This window comes from Pundamilia nyererei, unplaced genomic scaffold, assembly GCF_000239375.1.
Source record: "Pundamilia nyererei isolate P.nyererei 1_Seehausen unplaced genomic scaffold, PunNye1.0 scaffold00245, whole genome shotgun sequence".
Lineage (NCBI taxonomy): Eukaryota > Metazoa > Chordata > Actinopteri > Cichliformes > Cichlidae > Pundamilia > Pundamilia nyererei.
Window position 1 is genome coordinate 601128 of NW_005187646.1, and position 23246 is coordinate 624373.

General features: G+C 39.4%; 1 protein-coding gene across 1 annotated transcript in view; it reads right to left on the reverse strand.

The window, feature by feature from the left end:
* Positions 1–23246, reverse strand: part of LOC102215134 (sodium/potassium-transporting ATPase subunit alpha-1-like) — a 61072-nt gene that overhangs the window by 9868 nt on the left and 27958 nt on the right. The window contains exons 2-8 of the mRNA XM_005749454.1: positions 6486–6596; positions 5833–5892; positions 2430–2531; positions 2192–2293; positions 842–955; positions 416–550; positions 47–164 (exon numbers count right to left, since the gene is read on the reverse strand). Of these exons, the coding sequence (XP_005749511.1) occupies positions 47–164; positions 416–550; positions 842–955; positions 2192–2293; positions 2430–2531; positions 5833–5892; positions 6486–6515 (661 nt within the window). The 5' untranslated portion in view covers positions 6516–6596. The remainder of the gene's footprint in view (positions 1–46; positions 165–415; positions 551–841; positions 956–2191; positions 2294–2429; positions 2532–5832; positions 5893–6485; positions 6597–23246) is intronic.

Here is a 23246-nt window from a genome sequence, read left to right on the forward strand (position 1 = left end):
TTATGTTTTCTCTAATTAGACAGTAAATAAATTTTTGTGTCTGTACCTTCAACACAGTTGGTGGAGAAGAAAGTAATGTTCCTGGTTTCCAGTGGGTTTTCATGGGAGAATTCTGGAGATCGAGTCTGAGGCTCTGATTCACCAGTCAGGGAGGAGTTGTCCACCTGAGGAATGAAAAAAAAGAAACAAACATGTTAACAGGGTCAGCAATAAGCTGTGATTGCTGACCAGTGGTGATGATCAGGTGATGCACAAGGGTGGAGGACTGAGGTTGATTTTGCCACTTCAAGAATGAAAAATTACTCAAAAACTATAACACATAAAATAAGATTTATATAAATAAAACCATAGCTGTCAAACCCCCACTCTAGAAAAATGTATGGTGTAATTAACACAAGTATTTGAGTTAAAGAACCTTGCAGCCGTGAGCAGAGACAACTCTGAGATCAGCAGGAATTCGATCTCCTCCTTTCACCTCCACTAAATCTCCGAGCACTACATCCTCAGCATTGATGCTCTTCTTCTCGCCATCACGGATAACCAGGGCTTGCTATAAAAATCAAAGATATTTTAGGAATTTTTAGGGAACACATCAAGCATACCTAGATATGTCAAAAGACACATGAATATGTATTTTCTTTCTTTTCCCATCAACAAAAAGTCAGATGAGTGATGGTAAAAATGCATCATCATTGTTGTAATACTGATGAAGAAACGCTACTCCTTAGAGTTGTGCAACTAGTACTGTTGGGTGTTACCGCCGGGAGGCTACCAAGCAAAATGATACAAAAACAGTGTGTATAAATGAACTGTTACATTAGCTTTTCTTTTTGTGTCTCACCTGTGGGACCAAGTTCTTGAAGGACTCCATGATCTTGGAGCTCTTGGCCTCTTGGTAGTAGGAGAAGCAACCGGTGATGATGACGACAGCAGAAAGCACAATACCTAGGTACAACTACATTAACAGAGAAGGCGCAGTTAGGTCATCTTTTGTGTTATACATTATTTATTTAACATCAGAGTTGGGGAGTAACGGAATACATGAACCGGCGTTACGTATTTACAATACAAAATATGAGTAACTGTATTCCGTTATAGTTACAGTTAAAAAAAGTGGTATTCAGAATACAGTTACTTTGTTAACATAAATGGATTACACGGTGGTCTTTTTCTGTTTCATATGCTAGTCTATGCCCTCTTTATTTTTGGTAATTCCACGCCGGTGGAAACCCAAACAAAACATCCATTAAGAGGCTCTAATGCCTGTGTCTCAATCTTGCAGCCCATGTCACCCCTACTTGCGCCCGCATAATAGCATAAAGAAATATTTTTTAAATTATTAAAAAAATTATTTAATATGAAGGCAACAGGCAGAGTGTTACAGACATAGCTCTAAAGAATGTAGCCTCATGGGCAGTGTAGTCTGTGCTGCAGGGAGAATGGACTGCCATACCTGTTATGTGTCTGTGAGCGCGAGGAGGGAGAAAAAGAAGAGTGGAAAAGTACGAGTTGTCACCGACCAGAAACGGGAGTTGGAAGCATGTAACTATAATAATAACCACTGCAGCAAAAAAGAGTACCTGACGAGCCCAGTTGTAAATTTTCTATTAAGACTCGACTGTACACTGTGTTCGTGTTTTCCTCCAAAACAATAAGTTCCGTTGGAGCAGCCTTTCAACGCCTCTCTCTGTCTCTCGCTAGCAAAGCTGACCGGAACAACAAAGTAAAGCTAATTTTTGGCTATGAGCCAGTCACAGAGCCCAATGTATTAGCCAGAGGTCCCTTTACTACGATTTGGAGCCGCGGACCTGTTTTATATAAGCACGGAATAGTTTTCAATACGAGACCGCTGCAAAAAGTGAAGCCTTACATAATGTCCACCCTACTGTTACTCATTTTATGTTAAGATTCAAAAATCTAGTTGATATTGGTATTGGTATGGCGGGTAACCAAGTAATAGTCATAAATCACAGAGCAATAGTACATTCATGTAGTTGTAAAAAGCATGATAATATATTAAGTAATCCAAAGTATTCAGAATACGTTATTCTCACTGAGTAATGTAACGGAATATGTTACAAAATACATTTTGGGGCATGTATTCTGTAATCTGTAGTGGAATACATTTTTAAAAGTGACCTTATCAACACTGTTTAACATACAACAATCTAGTTGAAGACGTTATTTTTACGTTATCATTTGCAGGTTCATCTTCTGAGGCAGCCTGGATACCATAAGCCAAGAAGCAGAGGATGGCACCAATCCACAGCAGCATGGAGAAACCACCAAACAGCTAGAAACAAGAGGAAATAACAATCAGGCTTTGCTGGTTGTACTGGTTTACAGTGACACAGACTTAATTTGCATTTCTACTATTTGGATATTCCACCACAGGTCCGGTTTGCAAGGGGAGGATGTTTGACTCTTACCTGTTTGCAGAACTTGACCCATTCAGGTGTCGTGGGGGGAGGTGTGAGGGCGTTGGGGCCATCTCGGGCCAGGATCTCTTTTGCTCTGGAGGAGGAGAGACCCTAAAAAGAACGATAAAGGCAAGAGGAAAGGTTAAGCTGTGTAAAACCTGATATGAAAATGTGTGATTCCAGTTTTTCCCTTGTTCCTAAAAAGTTTTTAATCTTTGCTGACTTAAGGACAAACATAATGAAGAAGAAGAACATTTCAGTTTAATACGTACAGCATTTAAATCCAAAGAAATGGTGAATTAAGGCCTAATGGAAAACCAAGAAGAAAAAACAACCACAAGCCGAAATACCTCAGTAATCTTAAAATTACAGCTTCTTCTCCTTAAGAACAGACAACAAGAGAAATCCATGTTTATGGGAAATCAAGTCTTGTAATTAACAGTGGGCGCAAAGACTACCAAGTGATCAGGTTGTGTCTGTTTCTATGAAATCCTCTGAAGAAATACGGGGAATTTTTTTTACTACTATTTTCTTTGTTGGCAGAGTCAATAAAGCCCGTTTCCCTATATGAGTGAAACTGTTCAGACAGGTCAGATTCCAGGAGATAATCAGCCTCAAGCAATCATTAGGTGGGTCCGTATTGGTGTGTGAAAGTACATTCTGTGTGTTTATCTGTAGCTTGATGAAGATCACATGGAGCTACTATTGAATAGTATCCAAGTCTGCCTTTTGTAGTGTGGTATGTATTGATACTTTAAAGGTCCAGTTCACCATCTGTCTAACCTGTTAATGTAACTGCCTGTAAGTTCACTTGAGTTGTCTAAAAAAAAAAAACTTCTTCATTTCCACAAGTAATCTGGGACTATAAAGACAATGTATTTTGTTTGTGCCACATGTGGCATTAAAAAGAGTCAAGAAGCAAAGCCTGGGATAGGCTCCAGTCTCCTGACGACTGGTTAAACAGAAAAGAATGGATGGATGTTACTTTACAGAGACAATATTCCTCTACCAGCTTTTATTGGAATGAATGAAGGCAGGAAGCTAATTACAAGTAGGCTAAAGAAACAAATAGCTAAGTGCCACATAGCCCATGACTCAATCTCGGGCTCCTTCTGTCCATGTGTCAAAGCGTCGTTGGGCAAGTTACAGAATCCCAAGTTTACCCCCGATGTACCTATCAGAGTGCGAACATGTTGACATGTTAGATAAAAGTGCTTAGTAAAGATAGAAGCACTGTATTAATATGTGTGTGACTGGGTGAAAGCAGTTTGAATGCCCATATTAAGTAGAAAGGTGCTCGATAACAGTGTTTCCCAACCAATGATCAGGTGTGTCGTGGAATATTACCTGGTTCCACCTGATTAGTACTCTAAGCGTCCGGCGTGAGTAATGGGCAGAACAATTACATTCTCTTCCACTAGAGGGCAGTACAACTACCTGCTCTAATTAAATGGGTTGCCAACTGCCAGTAAAACAGAAGAAGAAGAAGAAGAAATTACATAATAGTCATGCTCTGAGTGAAAGAATGCAATGCGTAATAGCAACAGAAAAGTACTCAATCTGACCTGGGTCTTGGAGAAAATTCCAACCCAGACGACGCCCCTAGCATGAGTAGTGGTTAGAAGAAAGCAAACTATACTGGGGACAAACTGAGCCAATTCCGCTATACCTGGTGTGCGGGGAAAAATGATCAATATGCTTTTTGTGACATTTTTGCTTGGTGGTGTGCTGTGTGATTTTTCTAATGTGATATATGTGCCGTGGCTCCAGAAGGTTGGGAAACACTGCTATATAAGTACCAGTCCATTTGACAAAGTAAACTAAACTGTTGCCTGTCCTGAGTCATGTGCTTATAACTAGGGAAGGATTGATCCGATATACAGTATCTGTATCAGTCTGATCCTGATCTAAATTACTGGATATCGGGGAGAAAAAAAAAAGTAATCCGATCCATTAAATATCACAAAAACATCTCACAAAACTTGCAACATGGCGTAACCCACGTAGTGAAATAGCACGTCGGAGCAGCATGCGTCACATGATAGAGTGACTGTTGTGTGCGAGACCTGTCGGCGGTCCGGAGTTCACACTAAAAGCATTTGGAGCCTCGCTATGTGCTGCCAAACCAGGTGTACCAAGGTAGGTATCCCTGACAAAATTCGTACCTCTTGCGTTGCGAGCATTCGCTGGGCACGGAGTGCAGATCCAGTTTTTTCTGCCTCCATTACAGACAATTAGACGTGGAAGTAGTGATGTTTTAGTTTTGTGAAAAAGTGAAAAATGAGTGTCGTAACAGTACCATTCAGTTTGAGGGTTACAACAGAAACTTATATATTTATTGTTCTCATGTGGTATCGGATGGGATTATTTTAACAAATAAAGGACATTTTATCTGATAAATAGATGTAACTTTACTGTATAAAGAGCTAAAACCTTCAAAGTTTTAGGACTAGTTAGTCATTATAAGCGTTTGTGAACTAAAAATGAAGAATGTGGGATACTCTTTGTCCATGATTTAGGCAGGGGGGGAACATATTGTGGCAGGATCAGCCTGATATTATTTGTATCCCACTATAACTTCACTGTATAAGGAGCTAACATCTCCAAAATTTCAGTATTTAGCCGTTATTAGAAGTGTTTGTGAGCTTCAAATCCAGAATGTGGGATAGTGTTTGCCCGTGATTTGGAGAGCCCTGCGTGTGCTCCTGATGCAGGGGAAACAAATTTTGTCAGGGATATCAACTTTGGCACGACACATGGTTAAACAGTTTCGTGGTTCGAAAACAAAATATGAAAAACACTTTTTTCATACTCATGTTTTGTATGGAAATTACACAAAATTCATTAGCTTACACTGACATCCATCTTGATAAAAGATGAGTGTTGTGAGAAGCCGTGTTTGCATTCATTTGCACTGCTTTCCACTCTGGATGTCTATTTATGTTAAGCTTTAAGTATAAAAGGGTCCATTCTTTCTTTCAGAACCAAAGAATTTTTGAAATCTGCATAAAATTGCATTTTAAATTAATTTTTGAATATTACTTTAAATACTTCGATTTAAAGTTCTGCTAAAAGTTTAAATAAAAAGATTAGTATTGTTGAACTGCAAAATATTTTGGGTGTAATAGAATAGCTTTAGTGTTTTGTTTTTTACAGTTTTTAAAGTTAGCATGAACTTAAAAAAACAGTTTTATTGATTATAAAATAGACTGTATAGGATTCATATCGGTTTCTGCAGATATCCAAATTTATGATATCGGTATTGGTATCAGACATTAAAAAGTGGTTTTCTGTCACCTCTACTTATAACCTCATGTTGGACTATGAAATCCTCCTTGACCTGTGGGATTATCTTCTAAAAAAACACACTTCTAAAAAACTAGATACCCACAAGCCCGTCTGAAGTGCTCACCCTGGTTAGGTCAGTTCCATATTTCCTGATAAGTTCTTCCAAGGTTAACCTGTGATCATCCTATTGAGAGTAGGAGAGGAAAAACAAAGAGATTGAGAAACATTGAGTAAAACAAGCCAAAATCCCACAGGCAGGCATGCATTTTATTACATGTGTTTTATTATGTGAATGTAGCAGCAGAAAATTGCTGTTTGCGCATGAAGGATGAGTTGATGTGATCTAAGGAACCACACAATACAACAACAACAGAGCCTCTCACTCACTCAGCATTAAAAACCAATCTAGATAAACATGACTTAGAAGGTAATTATAGCTGACAGCATCTTAATAACATGGGAGTGTACGTCCAGCAATGTAAGCAGCAATCTTCATGAAATATGGCTCAGACACCTACATCTCATGAGACCAGCAATGAGGCCAAAGCAGAGGTTTGCCTCAGCCGTGAATGCATCATTGCTGTGGCCACTGGCAGCAATCGAGTGACTGTCATTAAAGTTCACGAACGTTTATTCAATGCCTTTTTCTTTCTGTGACACAGTCAAACTATTTATCAGTAGTTTTGTATGCTTAAAATTCTCACTTTTCTTACTTGACATCAAGCCAGTCAAGTTACAGATGATCACAGAGCGGCTGCACGTGAGCTGAGTACTCACCAGGTCCACTTCTTTCTTCAGCTCATCCATGTCCTTCTTCTTTCTAGCCTTCTTGCTTTTCTGTCCTCCATTTTCTGACGTTGCTGCCAGCTTGTAGTTATCCTTTCCTTTCTGGAGAGAAGAAAGTGGCACAAAATGTGGCATTAATAAAACTGAACATATGTGGGGGAAATTGCCCTGAAGCTTCCTCTGCTGTTGTGCAAAAATAAGAGCAGAAAGTCAGGTCAGCCGTCCTGTTCAAACATGCTCTGACACCGGTGTTAATAACTGTTAGAAGAGCAAAATTCTTTAATCTTGATCCAGATAATCTTGGGTTTATAATGCTGCCAAAGCTGTAAAAATAAATTTAAGTTAGAAAAAAGAGAACTGACATTAACACGAAACGATAAATTGAGCCCTGTGAGATCCAGGTTATCTCTGATGGTGACTCCAAACCTAGCCCCAAGAATAACCTCATGATTTGGAAAAGACAAGAGGTATTTTTGTTTTCTCTCAAAATAAATTCTATTTCTTTATCAAAATAACCAAAATTTAGACTGAGCTCAAACCTGAAAAGAAATGCAGAACCTAATCTTAAGGTAAGTTTAAAGGCCAAAATCTGTGATAAAATTTCAGTACTTACTCCAAATCCCATGATTGTATTTCAAGTCTAACAGCAGTCAATCTTCCTGCCTTACAAGTCAAACTTCCCTCCTCCACTTCTCTCTCTCACACCTGCACTGTCTCTTTCACTCCCTTGTCTTCCACCCTCTCCAGAGCAGGGACGATGGGTGGCATCAGTTTGGCACACCTTTATACCTGACCTGGTGGAGCCGTGGCTGGGCAGGGCAGGACCATGTGGGGGCTAAAGATCACTCAAACCCTATGTGTTGCACAAACTGCCTCCTGTCTTCCACTTGACTTTCACCCCTCATTCTGCCATTATGAAAACAATTTACATTTTCTTGCTCATTAATTTTACCTGAAGCGTTTATGTGTTTATGATGTCTCCACCCGCTTGAGGTTGAGAAACACTGGAGTGAATCCAGCTATGAAGGTGACTTATTTCCTCAAATCTTCATTAACAATGGCTGAAAGTAGGGACTTGATGCTTAAAATGGACTTTTATCTTGTGAGGGTGCAGGTGAAAGGAGAAGTAAACTGGTGCACATAGCACAGATACAATTTGGATTGCAATGGAAGTAATCCAGTGAGCCCGAAGCTTTCTGAACTTCCCTTATGAAAAAAAAAAGATCGTCCAATGCATTTCAAGGTTGCATTACTTTAAGAAAGGGCTGCTCTACAATGCCTTTTACTATGCTAAACCACTGTGTTTAACATAAAATGCTGAATGCCTTGGTTTGTTGCCTGCTACTCCCTTACATTAACTAAAGCCAAAAACCATTTGAGACTTTTTCTGCTTTCACACACTGTTGCATATCAACTCATAATAGCTGTAGCTCACCGCAGTACAGTCAAACCCAGGATAGGATATTGGTTTGTGGTGTAGTGATCTGAAAGTCATCGGGATGCTAATGAACAAAATGTGCCCGTCATGTCAACACCCAGAGATACCTTTGTCTTAACGACATATGATCACACCTTCTATCCAAAAACACGAGCACACACATTGGAAATTAGTGTTTAGACTTTCATTTGCAGAGTTTGTACATGTGGATGCTTGAGTCTTTGGGATGTTCACCCCCCCACACGGAAATTATGCAATTCTTGCATCAATAAAACCAAAACAGTGAACCATGATTGAGCCTAAGTGGCTCCCTCAGAGATTTTATGGAGATAATGTAGGTTTTAGCTCTGCAATTAAGGCATTATAGGCTCTTGTATAACCCTAAACAATCCTCTGTCATACACAAACAACGTGGGAGCTGAAAATGTAAAACATGGCCTTTAGAACGTTACTGTACTACCAACCATGTAGTTGGTAGTACAGTAACGTTCTAAAGGCCATGTTTAAGAGTTAACATGAATATTATTAGGGGAAACACCAGCAGCAGAGGCACGGGGTCCAAGCAATTTAAAAGACACTGAAGTGCTAGATTAAAAAAAAAGCAGCAATGTGAACAGCTGTACTTATGCTTAAGAAAAGTGATTATAACGGAAGCCAACTTTGCAAAATATACAGTACAATGGGTATAAAGCATTCATGATGAAGATTCACATAACTGTAAAGACACATGTCCAGAAATTTAAAAAAGTGTGTGCAAAAATGTACATGCAAATGCATAAATATAACCTCTTAAAGTGTTGTAGAGAAACAGGTCAACGTACAGAACTGTGTAAACGTCTTGAGCCACCATTTATTTCTTTATATTTTACTTCCAAGCAGCCAGGCTTGCTTGCTGGAGGTCTTTCAAAATTTGTCTTTGGAGAGTTTTTCCCTCATTTTGAAACCAGCGAGAAAAGGCCTAAGTATGCCACATTCCACAAGAACTGGAAAATCAGTGGGAATATGTCTGATGGAGTGATGAATCCAAATTTCACATTTTTAGTTCAGACTGGAGACAGGTTCAACAGTGAGTGTCTACAGTCTATGAACAATGGTGGAGGCTCTGTCATGGTTTGGGCTGTATTTCAGTCAGTGATGTTGGAGATCTTGATAAAGCTAATGAATTATGAACACAGAAAAGTACCATCAGGCTTTCATTCGCCATGCAATACCACCATCTGGAAAGGATTTGATTGGCAATGGCATAATTTTTCAGAATGACAATGGCCTCTGGAATACTTCCCTAGATTTTTATGTAATGTAACATTTCAATGTAACGATTAATGTAACTATTCAGGATTTGTGAATAGGAGAGCCAAGAATTTAGACTGGCCATTCCAGATTCCTACCATCACCTGGGTGTATTGGCTTAAAGCATCACAATCAGCAGAAATGAGCTTCCTCCAAAGGGTGACTGGGCTTAGGCTAGTGTGAGGAGGTAATCCAGGAGGGGCTCAGAGCAGAGCTGCTGTTTCCCCACATTCGAAAGAGCCAACTGAGGTAGTTTGGTGATCTTACTGCAATCCATCCTGAACTTCTCCTAGTGAGGTGTGAAGCGTCTACCCAGGAGAGCACCAGGGAAGACCCAGGACTTACTGGAGAGATTATATCTCTCAAATAGCGTTGGAATACTTCCTTCAAAAGATGCTTGCCATCAAGCAAGCATTCAGGACTGTGCATTTAAAGAATTTCTTATGTCAGAGGGATTCAACACTGGGCTTGAATACACACTAAAATCTACCCTTGAAAATATAGCAAAAGGGTCTCAAAGTTCCCTAAACTGAGACTTAATCTGGATATGCAACATGTAAGTGAGTGCGCTATAAAGTCCTGACTGGGGCAAGAAAGCTAACATTAAGCCGTCTATAGTAGTGCCAACATACTGACTGCCTACATGGACTATCCATCCATTCGCTTCCGCTTATCCTTTTCAGGGTCGCGGGGGGTGCTGGAGCCTATCCCAGCTGTCATGGGGGGAGAGGTGGGGTCTGTCTCAGGGCCAGACAACCATTCACACTCACATTCATTCACACCTAGTGACAATTTGGATTATCCAGTTAACCTATCCCCACAAGCTGCATGTCTTTGGACGGTGGGAGGAAGCCGGAGTACCCGGAGGGAACCCACGCAAACACGGGGAGAACATGCAAACTCCACACAGAAAGACCCCGGCCTGATGTTGGAATTGAACTCAGGACCTTCTTGCTGTGCAGCAACAGTGCTAACCACCGTGCCACCGTGCTGCCACCTGCAAGGACTATAAAACGTAATTTCAGAATAACTTATCATGGCAAAAGGACACTCAAGTGCAGTACACGTACAGACCAGTGATTCTTAAGATTTAGATTTTAGTGCTTTGTCCTCCTCATAGCCACTCCTGCAGCGAGGGTGACAGTCAAACAGTCAAACCCATGTTGACATGTGAGAACATTTGCCTTGCTGTCATTTCTACTCCTCCAGAGATGCCTGACAAATATACATACATCTGTTCTTTACTTGAGAAGCTATCATATGATTACAGCCAAAATGTGTGACTTGTTTGCTACATCTTATTCCTATTGTAGGCTTCTTCAAGATTTCTTCAGGACCCCTTCCCTCGCCCAAGGTCTTGTACAAGACAGCACAAAGCCTACAGATACTTGGAATCAAAAATATCCATTAAATAAATGTGACTTTGTGCAGTTTATTTTTAATTTGATATAAAACATTCACTTGAGGAGTGATGAGAAAAAAGGCACAGACATGTAAAATGCAACCACAGTTGAACCAAATTACAGCCACGGGATAAGAACAGCATGTTTCCCACCCCACTGAGACAGTAAATCCTCGTGCTGTAACAGCACATATCATAATGTATATTTGTTCATCTACAACATGCTCGCAGTCAAATTAACTCTCTATGCATCAAAGGTTAAGGCCTTAAACCTAGCAAAGCCATAGCAAAATTCATGAGATACTTAAACTCTGTGGGAATCTGTATTATCTCATGATGATGAAGATGGGGGCAGACCACCAACTGTATATAAAATATGGACATAACCAACATGAGCAATCACAAGTTTGTGAAAAACGCAGTTGACAACTGAAAAATTTTGGATCATAGGTCCGACAACGCTGTTAAAAGCTAATGTTGACATGCTTATTTCAGACCAAAGAAAAGCTGTATATTAATTTTATTAATTTATATGTAGTAATGTTTATTTCTTCTGCACAGTCAGGGATTTTAACGTGTGAATATATGGTTACTCATGTGGATACCCAACAAAATGCAGTTTTTGATTGCTTGAGTTAGTCAATTTTTTTAGATCGTCCTTAGAGTATCATGGTCTTATATTAAGTATTATTTTGAAAGATTATTTAGACTTTTAAATATTTTTTGAATCAGAATTATTACTTTCAGTTATTTTAAAATAAATATAGTTTTTTATTAATTTTTTAAACCATATTTACATTTTTTAAATGATTTTTTTATAATGCAAATTTTGATTGGCAAATATCTTTCCTTACCTGGTTATGTTTTTCAGGGCAAAAATAATAATGACATGACAGATTTTCTCTGAGCTTAAGGCTGTTAAAACATGTAATGTGTGCAGAAGTGTCTCCCTGCAGTGTACCCAAATATGAAAACACTGACTAGTAATGCCTTCAATTCCCAAGGGAAAAAAAAGTGATAGCATCAGTATTATCAGCAATGCTTTGTCTTTCCCAACCGTCGTTCCCAAGCTGTGGGGCAATACAAAGAGGATGTGACATGGATGACCAGGTGAAAAACGATTTAAAATGAAATTAAATGCATCAGATTGTTTTAGGTAAGATAATTAAGAGTTTGCTGATGCTATTGCACTGACTTTTATTTTGTAAGGTAAAGACTGTAAAATAATAAAAGAGATATAATAAAGAAAATAGATAGAAAACATGAACAATCACACAACACCAATGAGCAAGCACGCAAAAGTGGGAAGGAAAAACTCCCTTTTAACAGGAAGAAACCTCTGGGTCAGGGACAGGCAGCCATCTGTCACGGCCTGTTGAGGGAGACAGGAAAAAAAGACACACTGTGGAAATGACACAAATACTATCATAAAACATTCAGGCCTAAACAGAGCAACCACAATATACATCACCAAGACCCAATCAAGCTGCTACCAATACCATTGAAAAATAAGAACTTTACACTGAATGTGAGAAAAGCTAAAATATTTCTTGCTGAAGAAATGAGCTGGAAGTGACAGCCGAGTCTCACTCATGCCATAACTCAGTACTTCAGAGCACCGCCACCAAAGCACACGTTGCACCTAAAGGAGCCTTGACCAAACAGAAATAACTGACACCCCAGAGATAAGAACTGGCTGTACCTTTATAACAATATTATAAAATTGTAATGAGCTTTTAACATGAACTTCAAAGACAAGTAAAGATACTAAAAAGCCCAGCTGGATTACAGACTTCAGTACATTATACCAATGGTTCCCAGAAGGTAGGGTGGGAACACTGTATTGGGACAGCCAGGTGAATAATGTTGTTAGGTTTAGGTTAGGTTGTGATAACACAGTTTTTATGATTTTGTCTCTGTACATGACATCAAGGTGGACTGCAAATAACACAATCAACATGCGACTAAAGTGCAGGCTTTCAGCTTTAATTCAAGGGTTTTAACCAAACTATTTCAGAGCCCTAAAAGTAATTGCACAAACTATTTTCATAAATATAAGAATTGTTTTTATTCCCTTGCTGCCAACAAACATCATGGTTCCTCTCTTGAGATGCTGTACAGTCACCCATACCATAATTGCTGCTTGTTTGCCGGTCTTGCTGCATTTAGTTTTGTTTAAAGGAACTGAAAAGCAGCTGTGTTGAGTTCAGATCAGGTGACTGAGTTGCCCATTGAACAATATCCCCTTTCTTTGCCCTCAGAAAACATTGGGTTGCTTTTGCAGTATGATTTGGGTCATCATCGATTTGCAGAAAGTATAGATTGCATGTCATATCATTTATCAGCACTGTGCACCTTGTTGTAAACCTTGACAAACCTGTAGACCCTGACAGTGATACTTTGTCAGATGTTGTGAAGTTGTTTTTCTTCACCATGGAAATACTTCTGTGATCATCCACTTCCTAGACTTCTTCTGTGGTCTTTAAGGCCTTTTGATGTTGCAGAAGGTTGAATTTAGCCACTTTCACTTCCGCTTACATCACTTTGGAGTGAAGAGCTACCAAATGCAATTTCAATGCTTGGAATCAACTCCAACTCTTTTATCTGTAGCCACTAATCAGAAGGTCGGTGGTTTGATCCCAGGCTACCTCCTGGCTGCATGCCAAATATCCTTGGGCAAGATACTAACCCCATGTTTGCCTACAGAGGGCCCGGTGGCGCCAGTGTCCGGCAGCCTCGCCTCTGTCAATGCGCCCCAGGGCAGCTGTGGCTACAATGTAGCTTGCCATTGCCAGTGTGTGAATGTGTGTGTGAATAGATGAATGACTGAATGTAGTGTAAAGCGCTTTGGGGTCCTTAAGGACTCGAAAGGCGCTATACAAATGCAGGCCATTTACCATCTGTATAACTGGTTCTGGAATAGGCAATAAGTCTCACCTGGTCATGAAACTTCTTATTAGCCAGTTGACTAGTAAAGAAACCATGTCTGTAATTCATAAACAGTTAATGCAAGTTAGATATTTTGAATTAAAGCTGAAAGTCTGCACTTTATTAACATTGTGATTGCTTGAATTAAAATCCACTGGGGTGGTACACCGAGTCAAAATGAAAAGTATTGAGTAAAAGTAAGTTGAATTAAAATATTAGTTTTACTTTGCCAGCATTTAAGAGAAAACTTCATAATGTTAAGACAGCCTGACATACTCCCAGTAGGACTTAATAACTCCTAAAAGAGACTTCACACACATACTCAAAATTTCCATCTTAGGTGTTTGTCTAAAGCTTGAAAAAAGGAGGACTGTAATTTATTCTTGGTGTTTAGAATTTAGCTCAGCATGTGCATTTTTAGGTTTCAGTTTTAGCAGTAATTTTGGGTTGCTTTTGATCAAACAGACACAGAATGGCCAATTTTCACAGAAAAAATACAAATTTAAGTACGGCACAGAAACATGCTATATAGCCTCAGACATAAATGTTTCTTTGCAGAGAGTAATTCCAGATGAAGAAGTCAGAGACTCTGTGGACACGCTGGGATATCTGTGCCAAGGTCAACAAAAGAGAAAACAGACTCTTGTTGAGGCTGCAATGAATGAAAGGGACAAAAACAAAAAACAACTTTTTGTCTCTCTTGGTTTCCACTTCTTCTCCTCTCATACAAATATATAAAAAAAACCAAATGAGGTCAGAAAAACATATATGGATATGAAGCTAAATGCTGCATATTTGTTTTCTGTCATCAAACAGAGGACTACTGTTATAAAAAAAACAACCTTTGCCCTAAATTAGTTGTCCTAAATATGATTTTGTTTAAATTAGAAGCCTGCCATTTTAGCAAACTAATAAGTACTCAAAACTGGACTGTACTTGGTCCCATCACCTTAATAATTTTTTTTAGTCTTTATCAGAACGTTAAAAAACAAATAAACAGTCAAAGTAGTTTTCTTAATCTTTTTTTAATCCCATCACTTTAGTTGGCAACATTTTACTTTTTAAATATTTTTGTCCATGCATCACAGCTCCCATTCATATGTTAAACACTACTATTTATAAGGTGCTCCTCTGTGAATAGTTTACCTGGTAAGTAGTAAATAAATAACTAGAGTTTTTTCTAGTAAGTCTTTCATCTCTAACTGCAGCTGGTAGTCTTTGGTTTACTTGACATTTTCAGTTAATTTATTACATTGGATCAGTTCTCTACCTCCTACAGGTTCTTGTTGGAGTCCCTCAGCAGAACTAGTGCCTCCAGAAGAACACCACAAAAAGGATTATTGCTGCCAGATATAGTCCAAGATGGTGTTGAAGTTTGTCAGACCACATTTGTCACCAATATCAAAGAATGACATAACATCAACATGACTGGCAAAGAAGCCAGTAGGACAAAAACAAGATGGAAAGAAAAGAATCAAGTTGATTATATGAATGAGGGGATTTTCTGATAATAAACTGATTGAGGATGGTGTAAACCAGACTCTCAAATATGTAGATGTATCACTGTAAAAGTGAAACATTTTCATCAATGAAGATACAGAGGTTTAAAACAAGGTGTAAAACCTGGGGCAAATGCTAGACCAAGGAGCCTAGGAATGGCTTATACAGAAAACCCTAAACCTCTAAAAGAGCCAGAAGGGGGAAAAAGATGCTTGGACAGATGAAACCAAGATAAAGAATGAGGGAAAGAGAAAAATATAGAAAAGCAGAGAACAACACAAGATCAAGAAGCATATCACATCATCTATCAAACATGGTGGAAGCAATGTTATGGGATGTGTTGATGATGTGACTTCTGATGGATGCATATTCTTCAATGGTTAAGTCAGTCACCTGAATGAGGAAATTCAAAAACCAGGTCAAATTGTGTATGAAAGGAGAAGATAAGGCATAAAACAGAGGGCGTCCACAGCAGTTTCTACACCCAACCATTTACCAGAAGCTTGGTTCCTTGCAGGCCAAGAGAGATGAAAGAATTTCTGAAATCTGTTTGCACCACAACAAAATGCTTGTGTAATTAGTAAACATTCAAATCAGCTGCAGTGTCAGCTAGAAATAGGCCAGCTGACAGATCAAAGTGTAATCAAACTAGGCTACGGCAACGCACATGGCATCCTCTCTGACATGAAGAAAATCCTAAGTGGTTCGGTTTAGCTGCTTTACAAGCTGCCAGATCGTATTCCTGGTACGAGTGGACGTCAGTGGAGAGTAAATTGGATTTGGATTCTCGTCAGTTTCACCCAGGGAGATGATGACAGGGATCATGTAATCTCTGAGGGATCTATGTGTCATTCATTCAGACCACACAGGCGCACGCACATAGACCCTGCACATCCATTTAATCTGGTTGAGGATTACCCGCTGCAATTAAAGGAATGAAAAAAGGAAGATGGAGGGAGAAAGAGACAGACAGGGCGAGGGATGCATTTTTCTAATTCAGGTTATTGCTATTATTGTATGGCTAAGGTCACTGTCAAAGCTGCAAACAGGCAGTTGAAACTGAAACATGTTGGTACAGAAGTAAATAGGAAATCAATACTTGTCTTAATGATTCTGACAGATTTTTTTCCTTCATGTGCAGTTTTCCTAAAGCTTGTGTTAATATTCTTCACAACTTCATACTCATCAAAGTCACAAATACAAATCCTTTAGCACATCAGATGAAGATTAAGGGTTTATTTGACACATTCCTTCATGTGCTTATAATGAGCTTGATGCTGAAACACATCCCATCCCTGATCTGAGGCCAATCCAGCACTATCAGACATGGATTGGCCTCCCCAGAACTTGGACTTAAACATTATCGAAGCAGTGTGGGATCATGTTGACAGAGAACAGAACAAAAGGCAGAAACATCCAGAGAAGAGATTTGAATGTCCTTCAAGAAGCCTGGAGAACAATTCCTGAAGACTACTTAAAGAAATGACAGGAAAGCTGCCTAAGAGAGTTCAGACTGTGTTGAAGAACAAAGGTGGTAACCCAAATATTGACTTTCAATCTTGTGGAATTGTATAAACGATTAAATACTGTATTTTCACGTGCACTGGCACATGTTTTAATACATTTCTGCACTAATTTTCCATTTTGTAAGAACTCACACCAAAAATTAGATATTTAATTTGGGGTTGATCACAACCGATGACAGAATGTAAAATATCTAATGTACAAATGATTTGAATCTTTTAAAATGTAACCACTGAACAAATAAAATAGAAATTAAAAGCTATGTAAGACTTCTCTTTTCAGCACTGGATGTGACGTTATAGTTTTACATTTCCCAGCACTGTGCACTGTAGTATAGTGGCACAAGGAACTAGTGAGAGAATAAAGGAAGAACGAGTCACTGTAGGCACTTTCAGCCTGGCTGATCCAAAATCCTGGCAACAGCAACAAAGAGCTACTGTCTGAGCTCACTCTTTCTCACACATTCATGCACACATCCTGCAATGTGCAAACCCCAGTGTGGACGCAAGCTAGTTTGCTAACAGACACATACCAAAATGACCACCACATGCAAGTAATGTGCTAGTGATTTTCTTCTCACCACAAGTCTTATGGGTTTTCTGGATGATTCCCTAAAGACTGAAAGACTTCTAAATTCAGGCCTTTTTTTGATGACAGTTTGGTTTGGGTCAACATGGTAACATGGGTTAAAATAGATCCTTTACATAATCTGAGGACACCTATCTGTCTGAAAGCACTGAACGTCTCTTTGGCAAGCTTTGCCCACGTGCCTGCACTTGCAGCTCTAGCTCAACACTTGTCATCTACAGACAAAAAATAACACCTGGAGTTGTGACACTGATGCATCCTGCAGGTAAAGTATTATATAACTGTTGCATCATGGCAGTCCTTAGGTCTTTCAGTCTGTGGTAGCAACATCAGTCCAATGGCTCCTGGACTCAACCTTCTATTTTGGTCATGACTGGAATATTAAAATTCCAGTCATGACCAAAGTCATGGTGTGCAAATAAAAAAAAGAAAAAAAAATGGTAAATGGCCTGTATTGATATAGCTTTACTAGTCCCTAAGGACCCCAAAACGCTTTACACATCCAGTCATCCACCCATTCACACACACATTCACACTAATTCAAATCAGTTTTATTTGTACACCACAACAGCAATCACCTTAAGGCTTAAGGGGTTTTTTTTAGTACTTGTTTTGGTCACCATGAAATGTGGCTCTCTACGTCACATCAAGAACCATCATCAGGTAAACCTGCCAATATGTGTGAAAACAAACAAATACGAGCCAATCTCTGTTGTTCTTTGTGTTTAGCAAATTTTAAGCTTTTTGAACACCGCAAACAAGCAAATGTCAGCAAGTGATGATTGTTATTGTGAGCACGTAGACATGTAGGCATGCTGACGTAAATATTTAGCTCAAAGCACCGCTATTCCAGCGTTTCACCTTCTGCTGCAGAGGGACTAGCACATTTTTCATGACTTTAGTTTGTGTGTTTTAAGGTCTCCCACAATATCTCTGTGGCACCTCTGTCAAAAACTGCTTTTAAAGGTTTGTTTTAAATGCATTGTAGTTAAACGAAGACAGTACATTAGGAATATAAAGTCAAGACTGAGTATTTAATTTAATATATGTGTTGTTACAGAATAGCAACATTGCAAATTGTTCAATTACATTTTTTTCAATTAAATTTTATTTATACAGCTCCAAATCACAACGGCAGTCGCCTCAAGGTGCTTTATATTGTAAGTTAGACCCTACAATAATACTACAGAGAAAACCCCAACAATCATATGACCCCTTATGAGCTAGGGATTTGGTGACAGTGGGAAGGAAAAGTTCCCTTTTAAGTGGAAGAACCCTCCAGCAGAACCAAACCAGGCATTTGTTTAAAAGACACAAATTGTGCTCTGCTTTACTAGACAACCACCCAAAGTGAAGTTTATGCCATTGCTGCCCTAAATTAACAGTACTGGTAATTAACAAAATGGAGAAGTGTTTCGGCTCAAATTTGGGTATAAAAATGTGGATTCACTTTTTTGTTTGACCAAAACAAAACAAAACAAAAAACCATAGCAGAATTTCAAAAAGTTGCATCCTGACACCATGATCTGTTTTTCTCAGCTGTGATGTTTCAGTCATACACAATTCAATCATAGAGTCAATATGCAGTCTGTTTGGGAGTCAAACTAAGGTCAAAAGATCAGGAGATTGGTTTCAGTGAATGTGTTTAAGAAAGACCATCAAATGCTGTTGCTTAACTGTCTGAGCAAATCTTGTGTTTGTCTCAAGAGACTGTTATCAAAAAATAAACATCCAGGGCGCAGGCCTTCAGCCACCTACCTCTGCTGATTTCAGATATAGCTCTAAGTTGTCATTATGCCTTTCCATAGTTGTAAACATGCACATACTCACTAATTATGGCTGCAGCTACCAAATTAAAATGACATAATTGTTGTCTTAAAACCAAGATTTTGTTTGTGCCAGTTTTGCTATGACAAAGGTTTTGCCCGAAGCAGAAAATGGCTACGCACTGTTGTATGTGTTCAAAGGCATCTCACTTGCAACATATTCGAGACTAAATACATATTAGGTTAAAGATATGTCAAAGTCCTGAACTGGGATGATCACAAAAAGTACAAACTGTGAAAAAGCACATGTTGGAATGCGTAACATAGCACTGAGTCATTGCTATCAGCTTCCTTTCAAAAGTCATGCAGCGTTTGTTTCAGCTGTGTGGCAGTGTTTGTTGAGAAAGCTTTAAAAAAAAAAAAAGGAGATTCTTGTAATTGCCTTCCACAGAAAAACTGCCTTCACTTCCTTGAATGACTCGGTCAGTGGTCACCGTTATGTCTGACATGAAAAGAAAAGTTAGTTTCCTGGTTAGCATGGTGGTATGGAGCTAAACACTGTTATCTCATGGCAGGAAGATTCTGGGGTTGAACCTTCAGGTCAGTTTGTGGTTTTCTGTGTGATGCACATTCTCCCCAGGTATTCTGGTTTTCATCACAAAGACATGCATGTAGGGTTAACTGGTGATTCTAAATTAGCAACAGGTTGCTGGTGTGTACCCTAATCTCAAATACAGGGAGTGCAGAATTATTAGGCAAATGAGTATTTTGTCCACATCATCCTCTTCATGCATGTTGTCTTACTCCAAGCTGTATAGGCTCGAAAGCCTACTACCAATTAAGCATATTAGGTGATGTGCATCTCTGTAATGAGAAGGGGTGTGGTCTAATGACATCAACACCCTATATCAGGTGTGCATAATTATTAGGCAACGTCCTTTCCTTTGGCAAAATGGGTCAAAAGAAGGACTTGACAGGCTCAGACAAGTCAAAAATAGTGAGATATCTTGCAGAGGGATGCAGCAGTCTCAAAATTGCAAAGCTTCTGAAGCGTGATCATCGAACAATCAAGCGTTTCATTCAAAATAGTCAACAGGGTCGAAAGAAGCGTGTGGAAAAACCAAGGCGCGAAATAACTGCCCATGAACTGAGAAAAGTCAAGCGTGCAGCTGCCAAGATGCCACTTGCCACCAGTTTGGCCATATTTCAGAGCTGCAACATCACTGGAGTGCCCAAAAGCACAAGGTGTGCAATACTCAGACACATGGCCAAGGTAAGAAAGGCTGAAAGACGACCACCACTGAACAAGACACACAAGCTGAAACGTCCAGACTGGGCCAAGAAATATCTCAAGACTGGTTTTTCTAAGGTTTTATGGACTGATGAAATGAGAGTGAGTCTTGATGGGCCAGATGGATGGGCCCGTGGCTGGATTGGTAAAGGGCAGAGAGCTCCAGTCCGACTCAGACGCCAGCAAGGTGGAGGTGGAGTACTGGTTTGGGCTGGTATCATCAAAGATGAGCTTGTGGGGCCTTTTCGGGTTGAGGATGGAGTCAAGCTCAACTCCCAGTCCTACTGCCAGTTTCTGGAAGACACCTTCTTCAAGCAGTGGTACAGGAAGAAGTCTGCATCCTTCAAGAAAAACATGATTTTCATGCAGCACAATGCTCCATCACACGCGTCCAAGTACTCCACAGCGTGGCTGGCAAGAAAGGGTATAAAAGAAGAAAAACTAATGACATGGCCTCCTTGTTCACCTGATCTGAACCCCATTGAGAACCTGTGGTCCATCATCAAATGTGAGATTTACAAGGAGGGAAAACAGTGCACCTCTCTGAACAGTGTCTGGGAGGCTGTGGTTGCTGCTGCACGCAATGTTGATGGTGAACAGATCAAAACACTGACAGAATCCATGGATGGCAGGCTTTTGAGTGTCCTTGCAAAGAAAGGTGGCTATATTGGTCGCTGATTTGTTTTTGTTTTGTTTTTGAATGTCAGAAATGTATATTTGTGAATGTGGAGATGTTATATTGGTTTCACTGGTAAAAATAAACAATTGAAATGGGTATATATTTGTTTTTTGTTAAGTTGCCTAATAATTCTGCACTCCCTGTATGTATTTCAGTTTCTTCTATTTTCTTGAAATTTGTTACAATCACTACACCCACACACAGCGATGTTTTTCCTGTTATTCTTGAGGTTGATGGAAATATTCTTTTCTACAATGTAATAAGCAGTGGGCATGAAACTGGCAGACCTGTAGTGCATGAGTTAATAATGAGTAAATCCCCTCTAATCTAGGTGGTGGATTAGGGCTGATTACCCCTAAAGTGAAATGCTCAGTTTTCCAAACAATGGATTTAACCATATATTCCTGGAACGTTTTTCACTGGAAATCTAGAGTGAATTTATTTATTTATTGGTCTTTAATCAAAGTTAAGGCAAAAAAAAAAAAGTTACTGAGCCTGTATAGAAACTTGCAATAGAAAAGACATTTAAATGAAAGAGAAACATATTGAATGTTTGAACTGAGACATTTTCTTATTTCATGAGAAGTATTGTTTCATCTAAAAACGTGATGGCAGCAACACATCTCAATATGTTGGTAGAAGGACAAAGTAGACGGGCGTAAACCGAAACAGCTGGAGGAACACTTTTATCTAATTTGGTTAATTAGCAAAAGGCCAATAACATGATTGGCAGAGTTTCTTAGAAGTAAGGAATAAAGAAAAATGGGTGGAGGATCATAACCAGAAATGTCACCATCTTCTCCGTGGCAAAGGTTAGTTTAAAATGAACACAGGCAAAGTAGAAAACTTCTGTGGTCAGAAAATTAAAATGAGTAAATCTGTCATCAGTTATCAAAAGTCTGAATTGGTGCTGGTATGAGACAGCTTTATAGCCATTTTCCACAAGTACCTACTCAGCTCAACTCAACTCGGTTTGGGTCGTTTTCTGTTACAATCGAGTACCACCTAATGTGCGTAGGGTTGTTATAGCAACGTGGCAAAAAGTCCCAAGACGTCATATATAAGTGACATGAACACCATAACGATGGAGGACGTCAAGGCGATGGTATACCTGCTGCTTGGTCTTTGGCTTTTTATCAGACTCGGGGAACACAGTGTTGTCTTTTGTGTGGCCATTTTCCTGGTTGCTAGGTTTCAAAAATGGCGGTTTTGATTTTTATAGAGGATGACTCACCGAGTGATGCCACTGACTAGCGAATCGATGGCATGCAGTATGTTGACGTCACATTTTTGGATTGCCTCAGATTGCTTGGAACCCCGGCCGGGGTTTTATGGTTTTTCACCTAACAGAATAACCTAAAAACCAAGTTGAGCCGTGCCAAGCCACCCAAGTAGGTTCTAGTGGAAAAGGGCTATTAATGTCTATGGAATTGTCAGATTGCACATCTGGAAAGTCACCCTCTGCGATGATGGTATATCCAGGTTGTAGAGCAACGCATGTTTCCATTCAAAGTCTTTTTCAGGGAAGGGCTTGCACATTTCAGCAAGACAATGCTAAATTGAATCCTGCATCTATTACAACAGCATGACTTGATAGTAGAAAGTGCAGGCTGATTCACCACTAACTGAACTCATTCATGAAATGAAAAATACAAGAAAGTAGATCCAGGACTGTTAAGCAGCTAGAATAACATATCAAAGTGGCAAGCATGGTCCGGTCCTAACTTTTTGGAGATTGCTCCCGTAAAATTCCAAATGACCTTTCTTTTTTTCTTAAAATGACACGTTTTCTATGTTCTGATGTGAATAAAAATGTGGGTTCACAACATTTTTTTAAATCATTAAATTCAGTTTTTATTTGTATTTTACACAGCCTCACAACCTTTCTGGAATCGGCCTTATACACTTAAAAGTCTCTCACCTTCTCATTAATAACCTCTCCTTCACCACAGTGGACAAAGAAAGGCAACTTGCTGGGAGAAGCTAAGAGCAGAGGAAAATGTCAGGGGAGGGACAAGATAACGTCGGAAAGGAGGAGCCGAACAGACAAGAGAGGAGGAGACTTGTCACATGATGGTACTGGAATGTCATCTTGTCCTTGGAAAGGACACAGGCATATCACAACAAAGGATTTCCTTGTCTTCATTTCCCCACTTTTTCTGTCTTGAGTTCACTCTCCTTCAAGCTCTTATCTGTCTTCCATTTTCTTAGTCTCTCCTATCCAGCTTCTATTCACTTTTTGTACAATACCATCTCAGTTCCTGACACTGCACACGAGAAGGACACACACTCAAGATGCCCTTTGTACTCTAGAGTTTTCTTTTTTTCCCACTCTCCTGCTAGTTA